The following is a 23,598-nucleotide window of genomic DNA, read 5'->3' as shown; positions in this document are numbered from 1 at the left end:
AAAAAAAAAAAAAAAAAAAAAAAAAAGCCGCTCGGACTCCCGCCTGAACTGCCGAAGCGGCGCTGCTTCAGTGGCGCTCCTCCTGCTGCGCACCCCGAAGAATCCTCTTGTGCACCCCCGGGGGTGCGCGCACCCCACTTTGGAGACCACTGATCTAGACCATCCCTGACAGGTGTTTGTCTAACCTGCTCTTAAAAATCTCCAATGATGGAGATTCCACAACCTCCCTAGGCAATTTATTCCCGTGATTAACCATCCTGACAGGAAGTTTTTCCTAATGTCCAACCTAAACCTCCCTAGCTGCAATTTAAGCCCATTGCTTCTTGCCTTTCCTCAGAGCCTCAAATCAACAGGACGTGTCATCGGTTTTGTTCATGAGCAGGTCAGGGTCCAGGATCTCTGTTGTACACTTTCCTGTTGCCCTGGAGGGACAAGCTTCTGAACGCATTCCCTCCTGTTCCACTCCTATCCAGGGTGGTGTTAAAAATCAAGCAGGACCACACCCAAGTGATACTCATAGCACTAGTGTGGCTTCCATTCTGCTGAGCCTCTCAGAAAAGTCTCCTTTGATGCTACTGCTGGACCCGGACCTGATCTCACAGGACCACAGTAGCGTCCTCTGTCCCAACCTAGAGGCCCTTCAGCTGACAGCCCCTAGATGCTCTGTGGTTGACATCTCAGGAGATATATTCAAAGTGGGTGCAAGACTTGCTCTTGAATAGAAGAAAACCTTCTACTGGATATATTTACTTGGCAAAGTGTAAGAGAGTCTCCATCTGGTCCCTGCAAAAAAGAAATTTCTCTGGTCTGGGTTCAGTACATTATGTGTCAGACTGTTATATCTGAAACAGCAAGATCTGGCCATTAGTTCCATCAGGATCCTGGCAGCTAAGTTCTCTCTAAGCTGTGCAGCCACGCAGCAGGCTATCAAGGGCCGTGCAGGCAGGGAGAGGTGCCTCTCTCCCCGCTGCAGCCCCGGGGCAGCCTGCACCCCAAACTCCTCATTCCTGGTCCCACCGCAGAGGCTGCACCCCCAGCCAGAGCCCTCACCCCACCCACACCCCAACCCTCTGCCCTAGCCCTGAGCTCCCTCCCGCATTCCAAGCCCCTCATCCCCAGCCAGAGCCCTCACACTCCACACCCCAACCCACTGCCCTAGCCCTGAGCCCCCTCCTGCACTCCAAACCCCTCACTCCTGGCCCCATCCCAGAGCTCGCACCCCCAGCCAGAACCCTCACCCCCCTGCACTCCAACCTTCTGCCCCACCCCAGCCACACATCACCTCCATATTCGTGCACATAATAAAATTCATTCTGCACATAGACATAAAAAAATTAGACGGAACACTGCCTGGCAGTTAACTCTGCTTTCCACCCTCCAATTGGTAATCACTCTTTTTCCAATCCCACATCAGTCAGGTTTTTGAAGGGTCTGGACCAGTGATATGCCCAAGTAAAGGCTCCTCTTTCCCCCTTGGGACTTGAACCTCATATTGGCAAAGCTAGTGGATCATCCCTTTGAGCTGTTAGCTACATATTCATTACTTCATCTCTCAGACAAGGTAGCCTTTTTGGTAGTGTTCATCTCGGCCAGGAGAGAGTATGAATTATGTGCTCAAATCTCTGGACCTCCGTGTATAGTCTTCTGCAAGGACAGGTATCCCTATGACATCATCTGAAGTTTGTCACCAAACTGGTGTCTCACTTCCACAACAGTCAGGCAATATATATACCCACTTTCTTCCCAAAACCTAATTCTCATAAGGATGAAGAAAGACTCCACACATTATATGTTAAGAGAGGGTTAGTATATTACTTGGACAGGGCTAAACCATTCAACTTGTCTGCAATCGCCACAAACAATTGCAAGGACAATTTAAAGGGACTTTTGGTCTCTTCTCAAAGAATCTCACGATGGTTCTCTTCTTCCATTGGCTATTTCATAGAACAACTGTATGAAACTTCTCTGAACAGGGAGCTAGCATGTTCAACTGGATCTCATACAGACTCTTCTGCCTTTCTAGTCCAGGTGCGTATTTTGGACATTTGTGGAACTGCAACTTGGTCTTCAGTGCATACCTTTCCTCCCATTATGCCATCTCTCAGCAATCTAGAGAAGATGCCAGATTTAGACAGGTAGTCCTTTGATCATTATTGAGATAGATTCCAATCCCACCTCCAGATCGAACTGCTTGTGAGTTATCTGAAGTGGAATGGACATGTGCAGTCATTCAAAGAAGAAATGGTTACTAACCTATTCCGTAACTACTGTTCTTAAATATGTGTTTCCAGAGTCTGTCCAGTAAAAAGGAACTGAGGGGGTTAGGAGTGGCTCTGCCCTTTTAGTAGTGCAGGGCCGTAGAGGGTTGCATGCACTGCCCCAACAGGTACTGCTGATGGAAAAAGCTCCAACAGCAGTGCACAGGGTGTGCACACACTTGTACACGTCCATTCCACTTCAACACATCTTGAAGAACAAAAGTTACGGAATGGGTTAGTAATGGTTTCTTCTCATGTTGAACTTATTACACTTGTGCTGTAGAGATCAGAGATTTCCCTGGCTACCAACTTGTTTTTAATCGGAATTCTAGGTGTTGATCTAGGAAGCCTTAAGGTTTGGATCCTGGCTGCTACCTATTTTAGGTCTGATCCAAAAACTTTTGCTTCCCACTCTGCTTTCCCACCCACTCATATTAATAATTCAGGCAGCTGAGATGCATGTTCATAAGTTTCCCGGTTTTGAGTTCTGGGGATGGGGGAGCAGAGGTTGGTGTGCAAATTTTACTTTTTCATTATTATGAAGTCTGAATAACTCCGCTGGCATCAGTGGAATGATTTTGGGTTCACACAGGATTTATATTGAGGAATTTGGCCGGGTGTATGCTCTTTGGGAGGCCCTTGACTCTGGCAGTTTGCTGACCTTCAGGCCTTGCAGCAGGCTTTGTTTGCTCAGGCTTTTCCTGAGTAAGTAGTCTGACTGGGTCCAGGGTGTGTGTTGTTTTTTTTCTCTTCTTTTTGGCTTGGAGTTCTCTTTTGAGGAATTAGCTGAATGAACTTAGTTACATTCATATTTGACTTTTTAAACTATGATGAATGTACCTAGATACTGATGGGCGCATGTCTTACAAATCTAAAATTAGAAAAAAAACAAAAAACACCCTAGTACACCATTTGGAAATAGGATGTTCTTTTTTAAGAGACTTACAAAAAAATGTGCCTGAGTTGCCAGACTCTGATATCATATCTCATTCTTATGTATGAGTTATGACCATAACTCCCCACACACTGAGAGGATAATAGACCCCATTGAGAATACAATCACATCAGTTTCAGAACACTAGTCAGAGCCCTTTTTTTTTTTTTTTTTTAAGTCACTTTAATGATCCAGAGATTTCACCAGAGTTGTCTACAAACGTCTTACACGGGTACTAAATGGAAGTGACTGAAAGGAAATCTATTTTAGTCAGTCAGTATCCACTTTGAGCCTTATTTATTTTTCAACTCCTAGATTCCCGTATCTGTAAATCTATTTTTTTATGTTAATAGTACATAGACAAAGTAATTTTACTATAAATACATACATCAAGGAATTCAACTTCCATTTGTAGTTACATAGATTTTTCTGGGGCTAACTTCCTCCGGCTCATTTTTATGAATATCACCATTGTCTCCAAAGTGTGGTACAAACTGCATATTTACATTTTTGACTGTTAATATGCTGTTCTTGCATAGTTATAATGAAATCCTTTGAGTTCTCTCTAAAATGGCAGGAGTTGGCTGATATAAAGTGCAAACTGTTGTAATATGGAGCCTACAGATTTTTCAGAGTTACACTGGATTCATGGACTCAAACAATAGCATGAAAAAATGAGTGAAAACAATGTTATCGACTGAATAAAAGCTATAGAAAGGGGGAAAAGGCAGAGAGGAAAGATCATTCACTTTTATTTTGTGCAATATATGTTGCAAATTTCACTGTGGTGTGTGTAATATATGCATGTAGTATTACACACATACTCAATGTCAAGCATAACAGTAAGGTTTGTAGCATTCTTCACATTAAGATTAGATTATTTTAGGGTACTAAGGAGTTCCAGGTGTCCTAAAGGTCATCTTACATTGGTTTTACTTATGGATATGCCCATGATGGCACTATTTAGAAATTCAATAAGAATGAAAAAATTATTTTGTGAAACTTGAGTCCCAAATTATAACTAAATTTTCTGCTTGGAAGTAGTTTATGTTCTGAGCATGAGTGTCAGTTCTCTTTCAACAAAAAAAATTCTGAAAAGCAAAGTCTATATATGTCATATTCAAAGCATTGAACTAGCACGTGGGGATGTGACAGTGAAGTGTTATTCTGTTATCTTTCTTCAAGCAGATAAAAATAAATACAGAAATAAAAATACTTAAAAATCCTAAGATTTTGGCCAAATGTTTTGTTACCATTTTACTCTTCAGAGTAACATAAATATCCACTGTGTGTACAAATTGATAACCTGCTCTCTTGTTCTCAATACATTTGTATGCAATCAAGGAAAACTGACATTTTAATCAAGCTTTCCCCAGGGCACTGTAACTTGTCTAGCAAGGAGGAGAAAAAATACATCACTGCATTTTGAAATGTTGAATTGGGAGACTTAGAGTGAGAAAATAATCCCTGAAAACACACGTTAATACTTCAGTGTAACACTTGAAACAAAAATCAGTAATAGTGTGCATATGGAAAAAGCTAGCTAGCATTTTTAAAAGTGGCTTCTAAATTATTGTTCAGTATTTCAGCGATAGCCACTACTGGTTATGGTTTCTTGAAAATACTATCTTTTGGGTGACAGCTATACTTATTGATCGTTATCTTAATGCCAGGTTATCCTTCCCACTGTACTTGGATTCATTCTTCCTCCTCAGGAGACACCCTGCTCTTTGTCTGAGCAGTTGGTTATTGCCAATTAAGTTGTGTATATCAAACATTTTCAATATTTACATGAATAAATAAAAATCTCTTGAGTATGAAAATAATAGTGGAAACTTAAAATTATAATGAATGCTAAAATCTATTTTTGCAACAATTTTGAAATGTCATAGCTTTCATATACTAAGTTGAGTCAACAGAAAAAGGAACATGTGTTCAAGAATGCAAATGCTTCTCACTAAAGCATCAGAACTGTTTAATTTTTTTAAATGTTTTTTAAACATGGGATACCATTTATAAATCATAACCACTATTGCTCCCAGGAGAGCATCTGCAAGCATATTGCTCCCAGGAGAGCATCTGCAAGCATATTGCCCTTGCACTATCAAGTTGATTATATTTATAGAGAGACAAAAGTATGGTTAATAATTATTAATAGTTTAGCTATTGTCTGACCAAATTATCGTGCTTGGCATTGTATCCTCTGACAAACCCATCTTTGGTGGATTGTCAGAGGAAGCAGTTTCCACAAAAAGTGAGGGCCATCTGCTGATAAAGTTCTGGAAAGTACATTGTAAGGAACTCTGACAGAGCTGCTCCATTAAACTTTACTACTGGGACAGAGTGTAGACTGATAGGTCAAGGTAGTTGTTTGTATATCTTAAAGGTTTTATTTTATACTCCAGGGGGAATTTAGCACCAAAAAATTAAAAATTCTGCACTGAATATTTTAAAATTCTGCATATTTTATTTGTCAAAATAACAATATAATCATGTATCAGGGGGTAGCCGTGTTAGTCTGTATCTACAAAAACAACAAGGAGTCTGGTGGCACCTTAAAGACTAACAGATTTATTTGGGCATAAGCACTCTATGCATCCGAAGAAGTGAGGTTTTTACCCACGAAAGCTTATGCCCAAATAAATCTGTTAGTCTTTAAGGTGCCACCAGACTCCTCAATATAATCATGCGAGTTTCAATTATTTTGATAATTTACTTCAGAATACCTGTCAGCAAGTATGTCTGTAACAATACATACAACAAAAAAGATCCAGGAAATGTGTTTTTGACAAATAGACATATTAATAAAGAATTTTGGATAATAATTCATTTAAAGTACAATACATAAACATATTTCTGCCCCCCTCAGAAGCAGTGCAAAGGCATTGGAGAGTCAGGGGTAACAGACAACTTGAGTGAGAGGGAAGTAATTGCTGGGAAGGAGTGTGGGAATGAACTTGGAGGGTTATTGGGTGTGGGTGAGAGAAGTATGGAACAAGTTTTTATTTGTGGGGGAGGGATTGTTAAGGAGCTTCCCCCATGCAGACCCTGGCTGACCCCTAGACTCTCTGTCAGGCACATATGCCCCTGTCCCCATGTGTCCCTGCACCCCCTTCCCCTGTCCTCATGTGGCCCTGCACCTCCACTCCCATTCAGCCCCCCACCCCAGTCTGTCCCCCACTAGCCTTTCTGAACCCCAGTCTGTGATTTTTCCCCCCCCCCCAGCAGCCCAGTGTGCCCCACGCTGTCCATCCCCTCATGTCCTGTGCCTCCTGACCTGGCCCCTCGGGCAGGGCACTGTGAGGAATGCAGCCTCTTCTCTTCCCTATCTGCAGCTGGGGCTGCTCCTGCCTGGGAGCAGCTGCTCTCTATTCTAGTGCCACAGCAGACCCTGGTGAGCAAAAAGCATAACTGCAGCATCTTTCCAGCAGAATGTATTTTCTGCAGAGAAAAAAAAATTCTGTGCAGCACATGAATTCTGCGGATGTATGGATTCTGCGCTTATGCAGTGGCTCAGAATTCCTCCAGGAGTCAAAATTTTAAATATTAAAAGAAAATGAAGGATCTGTGTATGTTGTTTCTTTTTAGTTGGTTTAATTTAGTTGGTTCTTTGGATTTAACCAGGGTCTTCAAATTCCTGCAACAAATTGTGATGTAAACTTTTTTTGGTATATTTACCGCTTAAAAAGATTCATTAAAAATGTAGTGTTGGACAACACAGGGGTATGTCTACACTACAGTGTAAGCCTAACGTTTGAACTCAGGCTTAAGCCTAATTCCCTTCTGTCCACACACAAATCGTGCTGAACCAGGGTCCCAGGACCCCACAAGAGTGGAGAGTTTGAGCCTGAGTCAAGTCAGGATCCATGATTCGTGGCTTACTGCTTTTCAGGTAGACACCGCCCCACTGGACTCATGCTCTGGGAATCCTCCAAAAGTATCCCACACTCCCAGGCTGACTTTCTTTGTCCTCTGGACAGTCAAGTTTGGTGGACAGTCACGTTTTCCCATGCTGCATCATGAAGAAAGGGCTAGAGTGGCCACATTTTGGAAGGGCTCTAGAAAGTCTGGGATGGGTGGTTGGACTTGGATCTGCATAATGCAACGTAAATGCTGGAGCCCTAGGTTGGGATCTAGGGTTCAACAGTTCCTGGCTGGGGGTTGCAAATTATTGTAGACGCTCAAGCCCGAGGTTAACAAAGCCAGGGGTCTGCTATTTCGAGTTCTGACAACACTGGGCTTACGTAGCAGTGAAGACATGCCCACAGTGGTTAAAACCTGCAGGGCCCTGTCCATGCTACAGCTCTCCACTGTGGCTGCCAGTGCTGGAGTTGCACCAGTGTTGAACTGCAAGTCCTACGCTTGGCAGTTTTGATAAATCCATTAAGTGTGAGATGAGTCATGAGGAAATATGCAATAGTTCTGGATTTAATTTGATTTTATTAAATTGTTACATTTCTTTAAAAAAAAAAATTAATGTAAATGGCCCTCTCCCGTTTTGATCAGATGTATTGTTGACAGCTTACCGCAAGATAAATGCACCAGGATACAGTAGGAGTTAAAATCTTAACAAAACCTCTCATTGTTCTATAACCTTTTTAACTTTTTTCCCTTCCCCTGACAGGAAATGACCTAGAGGCCTTACAAATACATTTGTGCATTCTTGCTGCAGACTCTACAATTGAAGGCAAACTCAATCTGGAAGCACCACTTATTAATGTTACATTGGAAACAACTACCTCATCATACAGAAGAAAAAGAGAAGGCTTGCAATAATAAACACTCTAGTTTTTAATAACTTGCAAAGTCTTCAGAAAACAAAACAGATTTTTTTTTTTCAGTATTAAGAAGAGACACTACAAACAAACTGATTTGACAGACTGGATCTGTCAAGACATGGAAGATATTTGATCTGCTGACATAAGGACTTTGTTTTTCAAGGAAAGAGTCTCTGCACTGCTTTTACAATCGCTGTTGATCAGTGGTTTTGTTCCACTTTTTTGGTATTACTAGTTGGAGAGCTCCGTTAAGGTATTACTCCTAAAAGGTGATTTAAGTTTTATGAACTTTAACATCAGGTGTCAACAAGTGCTGGCAAGGAAATTATAGGAGTTAATTTCTTCCCTTCATAGTGCATCTTATGTACAGAGTGGGAATACTCAATGAGAGAAATTTTTTTGTTTTGTTTTGAGATACTTCAGCTTGCTTTTTGAGTTCACTTTGTAATTGCAGCAGGGCTGCACTGAAAATACTAAGTCAGCAAATCTGCGTTTTTCACTGCTGATACAGATTATACAGACGCCTGCCCTTTTGAAATGCCTTTTATGAAACATATGTACACAGTCCTCCACTGTTACTATACATAACTACATTTCTGAGGAAGGAATTTGACAGCAGATTGCTAATCCAAGGAATTTTTGAACAACTACTCACTTATGTATTGCTGTAGTGCACAGGAAAGTAAAATGGACTATAAGCGGCGCTTTTTGCTAGGCGGGTCCAAGCAAAAAGTGCAGCAACACCAGCAGTATCAAATGCCTGAGCTAGGCAGGACCCTGAGCGCACCGTTGGCATCTACTACCCCGGCTTCCCCTTTGGTCTCCTCAGCTGCTGCAGGCAGCTGCAACCACCCTGTGTCCCATACTACTCCGATTGCAGACATCCAGCAGGGAATCTCCAAATATCTGGATGCACTCAATGTGTTTTGCCGTGCGAGCACTTTCCTTACAGACCTTTTCAGCAGTGTATTTAGGAACTCACACTATTCAAAGGCAGCTATGCAACTGAAAGACGTGCAGGAACATGTCATGGAAGCAGCGAGTCGGCTCACGGCAGCAATAAAACCAGAAATAGCAAAAATGCTGATGGAGCTGAGTGCTGGAGCTGCAAACTTCAAAGATCAAAAGGAATTCAGCCTACAGGACATTGAGGTAAGTTACCATAGATAATGATATTTTGCATGTGAAGTTTCTTGACCCCTTCTTTATTGCACTTATCATTGTAAGACCAGTCCCACCACCACTGTACCAAAGGTGTACCGCCTTCTGCTTTTTACCTTTCCTGACAATGCTTTCCAAAATAAAAAGGAGGACATTTATAAACATTTTTATTTTCAAAATTTAAAAGGAGGAAAACATGGTAAAGAAATTTGTAGTGCATAATTTTGTGATACATTAAATTGCATATTGAATATTTTTTCCTGTGCCAGCTAATCATTTAAAAAAAGAATTGCATTACATGTGTAAGATGTTTATCAACTAGAAAAAGTAAACTTTGTCTCTTCAGTTACACTAATTTTGAGCTGTATGAGAACCATGTCGAAGTCATTTTGTTAAGAAAATATACTACTGTCTGCTTTATTTCCCCAGTATCATTGTTCTGTCAGGAGTAACAAATTGTGCTTTATTCATGGAGAAACTGTTCACATGCATGACTTTTTAGTGTGTTTGTGTGTGAATGATCATTCAGTTACTGAGACATTTTTAAGAGACATCAATGACATATAGATATGTTTGTTTATTATTTAGTTTTGAATAATAAAGATCCCTATACAAGTCTCTTGGCTTCCTAATATGTAATCAGTAATATAACAAAAATCCCAGCAGCCTATAAAATAATTCAAACAGGAACTCAGCCAGCCAGCCACCTAGAAAAAAAATGCTTCTGCTCCCTTCATCTCTTTGGGAAGCATACCCATAATCTCCAAAAACAGCATGAAAAAAGTAAAAATATTTTTTAAAATAGGTTACAGATCGGAATTCTATCGTTAAATGGAGAAAATCATTTGTGATTTAAGAAAATATTTAACTATACAGGGTGACTTAACTTAAACATTGTGTATTTTTAAACCAACCATCAGTAAAATGAATCCTATAAAGGAAAAAAGTGTGAACTAGTATTTCTAATGACATACTGTCTCAAAGAGAGACAGTACCGTATAAGTTACATTGTATTTTATTTACTGCCTCTTATTGACGTGGGCTGTTGGTAAGACTGTGAAAAGGGATTATCATAGTTACTTGATTTAAATTATAATATATACACATTAGTCTGTAGTAACTGTAATCTGAACTAATTTAAGACAAAATTTTGGGCATTGGTATATTTAAAAATAAGTATTTAAACTTTGTAGTCTTTATGAGAGCTGTCTGTATGTGCTCTGTAGTGTTCTCAGTGGTGGCAGATGACAGAACAAGAAGCAATGGTCTCAAATTGCAGTGGGGGAGGTCTAGGTTGGATATTAGGAAAAACCATTTCACTAGGAGGGTGGTGAAGCACTGGAATGGGTTACCTAGGGAGGTGGTGGAATCTCTGTCCTTAGAGGTTTTTAAGGCCTGGCTTGACAAAGACCTGACTGGGATGCTTTGAGCAGGGGGTCGGACTAGATAACCTCCTGAGGTCTCTTCCAACCGTAATCTTCTATGATTCTATATTATTGTTAGCATTTATGAGCTGCCTATTGTAGTATTTGGATTCACCAGCTTCGGCTAGAAAGCAAAATTAGTGCTTGTATGATGTTTGTATTACAAAACATGTACATCATGTTGGTACAAATTCTGTACAAAAAGTTATGGGAAATTTGGGTGCACCAACCAAAACCAAAAGTCAGAATTGTTAGTTACAATGGAATGCTCAACCATAACTCTCTGTTTGCATTGTAACACAGTTTTAAATGACATGATTGCACAGAATTTTAAAAAATGTAATAAACAAGTGCCTCTCTAATCTTAGGATACAAATTTTGAATTTTATTTTATGCTTGTACTAATTTCATTATAGTCATTGTCTAGGACAGCAGTTCTCAAAATGTGGGTCACGACCGCGTTTTAATGTGGTCGCCAGGGCTGGTGCTAGACTCGCTGGAGCTCCAGACTGAAGCCGAAGCCCAAGCAAGTCCAGGGCCGGCATTAGACTTGCGGAGGCTCAGGCTGCGGCTTCAGGGCTGAAGTCCTCGGGCTGTGGCTTCCGCTACGTGTTTGTGTGTGTGTGTGGTCGTGTAGTAATTTTTGTTGTCAGAGGGGCGTCGTGGTGCAATGAAGTTTGAGAACCATTGGTCTAGGAGATTTTTAATAACTCAAGATGTCAAATAATTTTGTTAGCTACATTGTACTATACACTACCTTTTCAAATAGCCTTCTGTAGGTACGCTTTAGGAGATAAAGCAGTTAACAGTAAAGCTAATTGATCTGAGAAATTTAGCTTATAATATTCCAGCAAACTTCCACTGTTACTATGGTTTATATACTTTATTGTCTTTATTGTCTGTTGTGTACCAGTCTAAGATTGGTTTACTATACACTTGTCATATAAATGCTTTTCACGGACTCTGATTTTCTTGCCACACACAGTAGAACACACTACTGCACATGTCTGTCTAGTGTTTTCCACAATCTTATTTTCTTTTGTACTCTTTGAGGAATAGTATTGTGATCATGTAATTAAACACTACCTCAATGCGTATGCAAAATAGGGCAAGTTTTCTAAAAGAAAAAATAAAGGAGCTTCACTCTCCCAGACTTAGAAGCTCTGTTGTCCTGTCACCTGGGGAGAATCCTTTTTTTGTGAGCCTCAGTCTCTGCAATGCTTCTGACTTGTACTAAAGCAGGACTCCCTCTTACTCACCTTGCACAGGGCCCATCAACTCTTAGCTCCTTGCATCTTACAAGGTCTTCAGAGGTTTGGCTTGGGCTTCAGCCCCATGTCGCCTGCATTAAACTATTAGGTAGCTAAATTAGCACTCAGACCCTAGGCAGTGCTGCCTTCATTAGCTGCACTAGTCATAAATTTAGTGAGAAGATGTGCAGAATACACTATTTTCAAATGTTCATAACTCAGTCAAATCAAACCAATTTTTACTGGAACACTCATATACCACAAGCCAAACTGAACTAGAGCTAACCTTCATACCAAATTTAAACTTCGTCTACAGACTCCTTTAAACATTAAAGTTGTCTTATTTTTAAAATTGCAAGAATTTTGGCTTAATGCAACAAGTGTTTCACTCTGCTTTTGCTCAATATGGGTTGAGTTGGTTTTGCTAAAACTTTTTTTTTTTTTTTTTAATTACCCCTTCAGGCATAGAGAGAACATGGAAAATTCTAGTGTGGAAAGGTAAAAGTTTCCTGAAAATATGTGTAGGATTTGAAACCCCACTCTGTTGTTCATCCAGGGGGAGTAGAAAAACTGGATGGGCTAGCTGCCTGAGTCCAGCTGAGGATTCACTAGCTCGATTTTTAGAGGGAAAGGAGGAAGAAAGGAGCAGAGCATGACAGGCACCATTTCCTTCAAGGGTGGGAGAGCAGTGCACAGTGTTTGAGGATACTGCTTTTCCTGGATATAAGGGAGTAGCAAACAGCAGAACAGTCCACCCATGTGGAAGAGCATTTGGATGCAGAGGGCCTACTGCATGTCCAGGGGGGTGGCAGCCCCAGAAGAATCCTCTTCCAAAGAGGTCCCCAAATTATCACATATGGGGGACTATGGGGAAAAATAATTTGGGGGTAACCCAGAATTTATTAACATGGTGTGTGAGTTGATTTTATTTGACGGAGAAGGAAGGAGGAGGATGTGTTTTGAAGGGAAATGAAGATGAGGCAATGTAAGTGGAATAGTCATGGCTTTGGTGGGAGGGATGCAGCCTTGGTGTATTTTTATCTGGGCTCGTATGCTTTGACCTCAGGATAGCAGGTGTTGAGGACACTTTTCAAGTCCTGATTAACATCAGCTGATTTGGGTTAGAATGAAAACAAATGTAGCTATAATTATAGCAATCATTGCCAATCCCACTGTAATAAATTATTTCTGGCAGAATGTGAATTGCTTAGTCATAATGAGTTTAATGTATAAAAGGGGGTAACTTCTCCTGGTCCAGTTATTGGTGAGACACTGTGAGCATGCACATTTTGTGTCTAGCTTCTTTACTTTCATAACTGCAAATGCTGAATCTCCCCCCTCCTCCTTCAAAAAAATCAAACCAAAATTCTTAAGAGTCTTGCGCCTTTGGTGGTGAGAAACAGATTGTATTGAAAGAGGAAGGAAATCAAGGGAAATTACTGTATATATTTATGCTCCTTAAGTTCCCACTTCTCTTCCCTTAAGCCCTAGTAGCATGGAACAGTGCACTGAAATTGGATTTCTGTTGATTGTCAGAATAAAAAAAAAAAAAACATGTTAAAAGCTGGATTTTTATAGTGATAAAGGTTTGAACATTTCTCCATCTACTGAGAGGTCTATGCACAAACGAGTATAATACAATGGGGAGAAGGGAATAAAGAATAAACTAATGTGAAACAATTCAAACCACTCTGAAATATGCAGTGTAAATCTTGTCTTAACTATGGGTGGAGCTAATAAATTGAGTTACTATCTCTTGTGATGGCAGCCATATGTTCATCTTGGTCATAAACAAGAAGAAAACAGGAGTTGGGGTGCCAAATAATTAGATCTAAAATTGAGCTGCAATGTAAAACTAGTGGGAATTATTTTTTGCTTCTGTACATTAAAAGTACTTAAGATTTGTGTTCAATCAAAGGGTTCATAGAATAAAAGGATGGCTGAATAAAAATTCTGTTCTTCAGCATGTATTCGCTTTAAAATTAAAGGGTGGGTTTTTTTCTCCTAACAAATGAAGTCCAGTGTCAGTCTTTTTGGCCACCTGTTGCATGGCTTGCAGATTTAGCTCCTGACTTCATCCAAATGAGACTCTGTTAGCAGGAAAAAGATGCTGGCCCGCTGTACAAAATGCTCTGTGGAGCTTGACATTACTTGGCATTCTTCTGTTGCATGAGTCCCTGTTATCTCATAGTCTACTAATTTTTAAAGTATCTTGTGCATGCTGAGAGGTTTGAAAAAGCACTTTTGTTATAAAAGTAATTCATTCTTCCTAACACTAACTTAATAAAAAAGTTAATTGCAAGAACAATTAATATTTTTAATAGCAGTAAATATTGTGCTAACACTGTCTGGCTGTATTTCTACTTCTGTGGGTATTTGACCTTTAACATGAATTAATGCTGTCATGTTGCCCTTCTCTCCTAATACTGTAAACACTAACATGGCTTAAACTGTAAACTAATAAATCTTATTGTATATCTAAAGGAAGGAAAGGTAACTTTTTGTTCTGGAAAAGCAGACTCTTTTGCTACAGATGTCTACTTGTAGGGTTACCATATTTCCACAAGCAAAAAAGAGGACACTGGTGGGGAGGAGCCCCGCTCTAGCCCCACCCCTGCCCCGCCCCCATCCACTCCCTCCCACTTCCACCCCCTGATTGCCCCCCTCAGAACCTCCAACCCCCCCCATTCCTTGTCCCCTGACTGCCCCCTCCTGGGACCCCTGCCACTAACTGCCCCCTAGGACTCCACCCCCTATCTAAGCCGCCCTGCTTCTTGTCCCCTGACTGCCCCCTCCTGAGAACCCCCCACCCTCACTGCCCCCCTACGACCCTACCTGTCCCCTGACTGCCCCGACCCTTATCCACCCCCCCACCCCCAGACAGACCCCCGGGGACTCCCATGCCCTATTCAACTGCTCCCCGCCCCCTTACAGGACCCCCAGACCTTCCGATCCATCCAACCCCCTCTGCTACCTGCCTGCCTCGACCCCCCCTCCACACCCCTGCCCCCCTGACAGCCCCCCCAGAACCCCCGACCTATCTAACCCCCCCCGCTTCCTGTCCCTGACTGTCCCAACCCCTCTCCACACCCCTGCCCCCCTGACAGCCCCCCTCCAAACTCCTGACCCATCCAACCCCCCCTCCCTGTCCCCTGACCAGGGCCGGCTTTAAAGAGCCCAGGAATCGGGCTGCGCTGGGGCCCGAGCCGGGCCAGTGCCGGGCTGCCGTGCTCGGCCGGAACCAGGGCCGCCGCCCTGGGGCCCGAGCCGGGCCGGAGGGAGCTGCTCGCCCAGGGCCGCACCCCCCCGCCCCAGCTTACCTGCTGCTGCCTCCCGCTTGCCCCTGCTTCTTTTCAGATTTCCCGCGAAGATCTGATTTGCGGGAAGCAGGGGAGGGGGAGGAGCAGGTGGGCGGAGCGTTCAGGGGAATGGAGGGGGAAGACAGCTGTGGGGCCGGACAGCGTGGTAAGGCTGCAGGGGATGGGGGGAGCCGGGAAGGGGCTTTGGGTGCCCAGCGGTGCTTGGCCGCCGCTTTTCTGTCTATAAATAGCCGACCGGGGGGAAATCCCGGACATTTTTAGATTTTTAAAAATCCCCCCCGGACGGCTATTTATAGACCGAAAAGCCGTATATGTCCGGGGAAATCCGGACATATGGTAGCCCTACTACTTGGGATGTTGTAAGATCACTTTTTAAATTGCATGGAAGGTACTGTGCACTGTAAAAATGAGGAACATATTGTCACCTTGTATAATGGCATGTGGGAGAGGGTGTTATCATATAATCTTTGTCCTCCAGTTTGAGCAATATCTGATTATTACCTTAATTATATTCGCTATTCCCTTCTGGCCCCTCAAATTGGCAAAGAGCCTATACACAGTCTGATCATCCCCAAAGCCATTATCAAATGTGCTGAAGAAGGGAGAATAAATACTGTGAAGAAATAAAAGTAGTTGGAAGCCAGATCTTAAACTTCAGTGAATTAACTTTTTTTTTTAAAAGTGAAAATTGTCATCATATTAAAGGGGAACATGGAATTCAGGAGGAATTTATAACCTTGCTGCAGACATTGGTGTTAAGGCTTCTATGACACATTCTGCTAAATTTCAAATTAGTGATTAATTGTAGCTACCACCAGCTCATTCACCTTGTACAGAATCCACTCTCTATAAAATTCCATGGTCTGGAAATCTGCACAGAATCACTTGTTAACAATGAAATTTATGTAGTGCTTTTCAGTGCACATAGTTTAGTATAGAGTTGTGAAATGGACAACTGTGTGACCCCATAAAGATAACACTTCAGGAGAGGGTGAGGTCAGAGTGGTAAAATGTAAGCCTGCATACTGACCTTTTGCATTGCATTGAATAGGTAAAATGTACTGTGGCTCCACACAAACCAAAACCATCTATTTTTAATTGCAGGAAATTGCTTGATTTCCACAGCAGCTTTGTTAGTCACTACCATCAACTTTAAGAATATTACCATTCTTGCAGTGCCTAGTAGTCAAGGTAGTACTCAATACTTAAATATTTTGCCATTCTTTATTTGTAAAGATCCAACACCATGCTAGTATGCTCTCTGAGCTGCTTTGGTTTAGGAACTCCAGATTTCCAGTGGCATAAAGCATTTGATTTCTAATCTTATCAGTTCATAAAATATCAGAATTTAAAACTATCTCTAGTCCCCCATTCTAACAGTGCTGCTTTACATTCCTCCAAGACCAAAGATGGTAAGTCCTGTATCTTGCACAAATTTTGTTTTTAGCACTTGCACTATTCTGTTTTTCCCACTAGTGTGATTGGAGTGTCTTGGCATTGTCTAACTTTGTCAAATGTCAGTCAAAAGGGTTGATTAGGATAATTTGGGTCATTTCAGTTATGCTGTGTTCCCATATAATCTGGACCCTCGGATTATACCAATCACTAGCAAGTGAAATAAGGAAATAGTACTAAGATATATCTTATATATCAATATATAAATATTGGTGGAACCTCAGTGTCATTCCTTTTTTGTAGGCTAATAGTCTAATACAGTCTTCTTTAGTAGTATTGATGAGAGGGGTTTTTTATCAGAAAAAATATTAATTTTTGCTAGTTACTGGATGAGAACCTTTCCACTTTAACCAAGAACCAAGTTCTTGGTCTCTGGCTTTTATCTTGGCTCAATTTTCAGTCTCTCTTGAATGAATAAATGTATGAGTTTCTGGGCAGCTAGTTCAGCTCAGTGAATTCACAAAACATGTGTTTTGCCTTCCTCGGGGATGACACTGTTTTGATATCTCACATCATGTGACCACAGATGTCAGCTTCTAACATTAGGATAAAACCAAGCCATGTTAGTAAAAGTTCTGGGATTTTAGAGCAGATATTTAACTAAATATTACGATTCTGATCTACTCTTGGACATGTAGGGAAAAAAATAATTTATTGGATTCTTTCTCTTAATTGGAGTAACTAGAACCTACTTTGTGAATGCAGATATAATTTTCCTTTCTCACTGCTCTTTTGTTGTTGTTGTGAACGTTATTATGAAATAAGGCCACAGATTTTTTTTGAGCTATCTCTAGTTTTCCAAATCAGTAGTTCTTCTGTTTGAAGCATCCAGGCACGAAGACAGATGCAGCTGTAAAGCAGACATTATTTCTGTGAGCTTCAGACAAAACAAATGGAATGTGATCCAGTCAGCGTAAGTCACTACCAAAATTTGTGTGATTTACCACTAAGTTACTTGTGTAATAGCTGATAGAAAAATATTAATGACTGTATGCCTGAAATACAGACAACAAAATCTAATTTTTGTGCATGGAAACTGCTGTGGTATCTCTGAATATTTGCCCAGGTCCTTATCTACTGGTCACTTCTTGTCTCTTTTGTAATGACTGTACCTAACCTGTAGTTGCTACCTTTTGAACAATTATTATGAAAGATAACTGGGTCAGCAAATAGTGTATTAGCTCCAGTGTAGACAAATATCAAGATAACAACAATGTAGAATGTAAGTGGATGTAAAATGGAAATACTTGAATAGGGTAGAAACCCTGCAGGAATTCAAAGGAAACTTTCCTTGGATTGTTTTCTAAACAAAAATGGTGGTCTCGTCTATTCTGCTTTGCTGTTGTTGCTATCTATTATATTTTAAATTCACTAAACTAAGTTTTGACTTATATGGTTAAATTGGAGGTAACTTCATTATTTGAGAAGTATGTGGAAAAAAACAAGTCACTGGGCCAACACTCTTGTCTCTTGATAGTTTTTTTCTTCTGTTCCATACTCTGAAAGAAAGAGTAGCCACTAGCTGACACTAAATTTTTGAGATTTTTTTTTTTTTTAAACAAAATGTTCATGTTAGAGAGAAATTTCAGTTCTTAACAAAAATATTGCTGGATTACTGGGTGGAATAAGATTAATGTTCGCTTTTGGAAGAAATTATACAATTTATACAGTTATTCTACCATCACTACTTTCTCTAAGTCTTTTGTAGGTTGAGAAGTGCTAGATTTGAAATTGCAGCCCTCAGTAAAGCTGATCATATGTAATAAGCTCACACAGTAAATCTTTCTGCTGTAGGGTTATGTCTAATATTGGATAACCATTCCCAATCAACTTGGTTCTATAGAATCCTATTCTAAAAGCATGGATTTCAATAACATAAATTTCTTTGCTTCTTAAAACAGTGTTAAACTAGCTTGCATTACTCAACTGACCAGGACTAGCTGTTTTGTGTTGATAATTTAAAATTACATTTAAAGTGACATTCTCCTTATTTTATATAGATAGAGCTTCATGTTTGAACTTTCATAAGATGACTGTATGTCTGAATTCTTGGAGGTAGTTTTAAAAAAAAAAAAAAAAAAAGTGAAAGGGTAATGTAGTTATTTTGCATAGTACTTTTCCAGATAAGTCGTGTATTAGTTGGAGTTTAAATGCCAAAGACTTCAAGCCTAGGTGTATCTTATTGTTGTAATCCAGTGGAGAGTTGACAAATCGGAACTGTGTGATATATAGTTGTTTGTCCCGCGTCCCGATATTTTGGCTCGGTGCTGGAGGAGTACACCAGTGAGCGCTTACCTGGGGTCCCGGCGGTGCTTATTTGGGGTGGCTCACAGGAAATGGTGGGCAGCAGGACCCTACGGCCCCTAGGCACAGGGGTGGACGGGGTGTGTCTCTCTGCATGCTGCACCTACCACAAGCGCTGGCTCCATCGCGGCCAATGGGAGCTGTGGGCACGGACAGGGCGCAGACTCCTCCTGGCTGCTCCTGACCCTGGGGCGCTGCGTGCTACTCATGCCCCCAAGTGAGTCCTGCCCCACAGCTTCCGGCCAATGGCAGCTGGAGCCAGTGCTTGTGGCAGGCGGAGCACGTGGAGTGGAGACCCCATTGGCCACTGCTGACCCTAGGAGCCAGAGGAACCTGCCAGGTACTTCCCATTGGGTGGGAACCGTCCCCCAAGTAAGTGGCAGGGCTGGGGCCGGGCTGCGGGCGGGAGCCGGGGCTGTGTGCTTGTGACCGGGGCTGGGGCCATGCACCCTCAACCTGCAGCTTGCAGCAAGGCTGGAGCTGGGGCTGTGAGCCCCTGACCCGCGGCAGGAGCGGGGGCCGTGCACCGCCAACCCACGGCGGGGCTGCGCCTGGAGCCGGGGGTCCCCGACCTGTGGCTTCCTTCAGGTTGTGTATCCCTCTTCCTCCATGGCTCCAATGGGGTTGGGGCTGTGATCCTCTGGCTGCCCCTCCCCATGTGTCCCGATATTTTATTCTTGTCATCTGGTCACCCTATGACAAAGACATGCTTAACTGAGGCCAAGTCATCATCTGCCAGGGTAGGATGGAGTCTCCTAGCCAATCAGAGATGGTGGTAGAAAGCATTACTGGCAGATATGCTATTTGAGAGCTTAATGTCAGTGAGGAATCCAAGAATATACCTAAACTAGAGACTGAAATGTCAATTGTGCGTGTTGATCTTCAAGAAAAGGAGACCATGCCGTGGCTGCAAACGCTTAGAAATATTTTTCTTCTGCCTACCAGCATCATCTCTGTCTTAGTCGGGTTCGCTTCGCATCTAGATATGCAGCCCACTTTACCTAAGTGAAATCTCACTGACTTCACTTGGTTTCCAGTGTGGTAGAAATCGAAGAATAATTTTATACTGAGTGGTCCTGATGGACACTTAATAGTGTCCTTAGGGCACTTAATATTTTTGTTTCCAAAGTTCAATTCTTCTTCAGATATGATCTTTATTTTCCCCCACACCAATCAGAGTGTAGGGATGAGCTCATCTTTTGGATGTAGCCTGTGGGCTACCAGCTAAACTAGTAAGATCCATTCAATTAAATTTAGCGATGGAGGAGAATTTATTAAAAAGCAAACATCACCCTTTCAGCTGTAGATATCCCTCCCATTTCTCCCCTGCCTCTCTTTTATTTTCATTTAGCTAATCCCCTCCTAACCACATTACCCACCCAAAAAAATCATAGAACTAACATGACATTCGCTATTATCATGTTGATCACTTTACTTATATGTTATATCTCTTTTCCCCACCCTTTGTCTATAAGTTTGTTAGCTCTTTGGGCAGGAACAGTCTACTACTGTTTTTGTGCAGTGCCTAGCGCAATGGGCCTCTGAATTTGGTTGGTCCCTAGGCATGTAATAAACATGATTAAGGCTGCGAGTTTGTCACAGATTCTGTGACCTCCATGACCTCTGCAGCGGCTGGTGTGCCTGGCTCAGGGGCAGCTCAGGCAGCCCTTGTGCTAGTCGCATTGGCCATTGCTGGGGCAGTCTTGGGCCACCAGGCTCCTCCCTCCCCCGCAGCAGCAGAATTTGGGCTCTGGGCAGCGCTTACCTGGGGGGCAACATCCCCCTCGCTCAGCTGCTAGGTGGAGGCATGGCCAGGCAGCTCTGCGCGCTGCCTCTGCCCCGAGCGTTGGCTTCTCAGCTCCCATTGGCCGGTAACCATGGCCAATGGGAGTACGGGGGCGGTGCCTGCAGGCGGAGGCAGCACGCAGAGCTGCCTGGCCTTGGCTACACCTAGTAGCTGAGTGAGGGGGATGTCACCGCTTCCAGGGAGCCCCCCAGGTAAGTCCCGCCCAGCACCCGCCTCACCCCATCCCGTGCCCCAACCCCCTGCCCCCTCCCACACCCAAACTCTGCTGCTGCTGGTGGGGGAGGCGCGGAGCCAGGTAGGGAGCCTGCTGGCCACCCCTCTCCCCCCCCAGCACCAGTGGGAGTTCTGGGTCGTGCCCCTCCCCCCCCAAAGTTTTAGTCAGGAGTATATAGTAAAAGTTATGGATAGGTCACAGGCAGTGAATTTTTGTTTGCTGCCCATGACCTGTCCGTGACTTTTACTAAAAATAGCTGTGACTAAAACGTAGCCGTAAACATGATTAATAATATTACCAGTACTGGTGTGGTAGAGGGCCAAGTTCTTATTGTAGGGTAATGGAAGACCATTAGTTCATTGATGTGTAACAAGTTGTTAAAGATTTATAATCCACAGAGAGCCATAGTTTCCAAGGAAAATGACTTGTCACCGTCTGAAAATGGGATTTAGCCAAAGGAAAACTTGCAGAAACTAGAATGAATCCATCTTCCCCAGTGGAGATACTTAAATGGACTGTGTTGTGTGATGGGGGTTAGTACCTCTTCTCTTCCCTCTGGAATTCTTTACAAACTGTAGAAATCTTCAAATACGTGGGCGTCATAATCACTCTCATGATATCCGGTCTTTTTATGCTTAAACCCTTCTCTTGTTTACATAGCCTAAAGGAAGATATAATCTAGAGCAGTTGTTTTCAAACTTTTTGTATTGGTGACCCCTTTCACACAGCAAGCCTCTGAGTGTGACCCCCCCTTATAAATTAAAAATGGGGCGTAATGTAATTTAATGGGGACTTGGGGCTGTCACCGCCAGGGAGCTGACAGCTTGCAACCCCCATGTAACTACTTTGCAACCTCCTGAGGGGTCACGACCCCCTCTCCCCCCGTTTGAGAGCCCCTGATATAGAGGGAACCACCTTTTAATTTCAGTGTTGAAAGAGTTAACTTGATACAGCTGAATATACTACCCAGATGGTTACTGGTCTTGCCAGTCTTACTGATGTATTAGTTCAAGAAAGATCTGGATAGGATATGCAAGACTTCTTTCTGGCAGGGGAAGAGACCCAAAATCAGCTTGCTGTGGCTGTGTGGATCCAAAGAGTGAGGATAACTTAATTTACTGGACGTTTAACATGTAATATCCGAGATCGGCTCTACTGCGGAGAGTGACAGAGGAGAAGTGATCTAGTGTGGCTACTCTCTGACCTGATCTGCTTATGGCGAATTCCCTTTTATTTGGCAACATAGGAAAATCTGATGAGGGAAAGAGCCAGCTATTTAAAGAAAACAACACAAGACTTAGACAGTACTCAGTCTTTAGATCTATCTGGACTCTTTCCTGGTTGTGAAGACTTAATCTACAAGATATGGGAAGATAAAAGACTCTCCTCTCTGGAGTTGCTTCAAAGAAGATAACTGTTTGGAATGATTTAGTGTGCTACTAGTATGAAAAGGGACACTTCTTTTTTTAAAAAAACAACCAAGAACAAGGCATTGCTAGATTTATTTTCTGTCTCACTGATTCCATGTCAAATTTTCTCAGTTGGCAGATAAAGATAGCTTTTCTAGTTATCATACTGGGTTCTTTCCTCCTTTACACATAATCACTTATAGTCCGCAGGCCAAATGAGGCCACTTGTACCTATTCACTCTCCTTGAAGGCTAGTGAAGTTGCAGACACATAAAAGAGAATCATTTGGCCTTTAGAATCAATGATTGGTGGTGTTGCATTTGAAGGAAAGAATCTAGCTGGACTTGAAGTCTAGAACAAAACTCATGTTTTTATTTCTAAACTCTGCATATTTGGTCTAGAATCAGTGAGACAATAAACATCTAACCACATTATGCCAATCTTCAGGCACTTTTCAAGAGTAAAACTTCACTTTATATCATATATAGAGTGGTCTATAGAGGTCTTACATACATTTGCAAACTAGATACATTTGAGAGACACACTAACTTGTGTGAAAGATCGTCCTTTACTTCAGAGATTACCGGGGGGGAGGGGGGGTACAGCCATGCAGGGAGCGGGGATTGGTCGACCAACATTTAGGGAGGGGGGAATGCAGGCTTTCAGGTTGCATAATAACTGAGGATAATGTAATGCAGAGGCATGCCAGAACCATCTACTGATACATTTGTTATCTCCTCCCAGTAAATGACCTGTTGAGTTCACTATGTCTAGAGTCCAAGCAGTAATTAGGTTTTAAGGCTGAAAGGAAGGGAGAAGTTTAAAAAAAAAAAAAAAAATCTTGAAGCCTTGAGTTCACACCTTATTATCCAATGCAACAAAATTGTAAATAGTTTATGATAATGACCTTGCTGAGCTTGGAAATATGATTGTAGGTTTCCTTTCTTGTCTATAGAGTTCTAAAAGCTAAAAAATGAGCTTAAAATTTTTGTTTTGATATTGTATGGAATAGTTCTTAGTAATCAACACACACTTTCTGGATTTTTATTCAAACCTATAGTTTTACAGTGATTCTTCTTCAGAGGATATGGCTAATACTTTTCCCTGCTCACAAATTAGTTGAAAATCCTTATACTCATTCTCAGTTTGCATATTAGTAAGTCATGAGCTTTTGCTGACAGTCATTTGTTGGTGACAGGGCCGGCTCTAGGCACCAGCAAACCAGGCACATGCTTGGGGTGGCACAATTTCAGGGGCGGCATTCCAGCCACCTTTTTTTTTTTT

At 42.0% G+C, this 23,598-nt stretch overlaps 1 protein-coding gene and 1 long non-coding RNA gene across 2 annotated transcripts in view; both read left to right on the top strand.

Moving 5' to 3' along the window:
• LOC115271224 overlaps positions 1–8,370 on the top strand; it is a 47,243-nt gene extending 38,873 nt beyond the window's left edge. Inside the window, exon 3 of the long non-coding RNA XR_003899829.1 lies at positions 7,817–8,370. This is a non-coding gene — a long non-coding RNA (uncharacterized LOC115271224). The remainder of the gene's footprint in view (positions 1–7,816) is intronic.
• Positions 8,371–8,403: 33 nt separating this feature from the next.
• KIAA0355 (KIAA0355 ortholog) overlaps positions 8,404–23,598 on the top strand; it is a 58,849-nt gene continuing 43,654 nt past the window's right edge. The window contains exon 1 of the mRNA XM_029911754.1: positions 8,404–9,122. Within this exon, the coding sequence (XP_029767614.1) occupies positions 8,628–9,122 (495 nt within the window). The 5' untranslated portion in view covers positions 8,404–8,627. The remainder of the gene's footprint in view (positions 9,123–23,598) is intronic.

Source organism: Terrapene carolina, unplaced genomic scaffold (genome assembly GCF_002925995.2).
Source record: "Terrapene carolina triunguis isolate 2854851 unplaced genomic scaffold, T_m_triunguis-2.0 Scaffold130, whole genome shotgun sequence".
NCBI lineage: Eukaryota > Metazoa > Chordata > Testudines > Emydidae > Terrapene > Terrapene triunguis.
The sequence above is the reverse complement of the archived record's forward strand: the minus strand, read 5'-3'. Positions and strand labels throughout refer to the sequence as shown.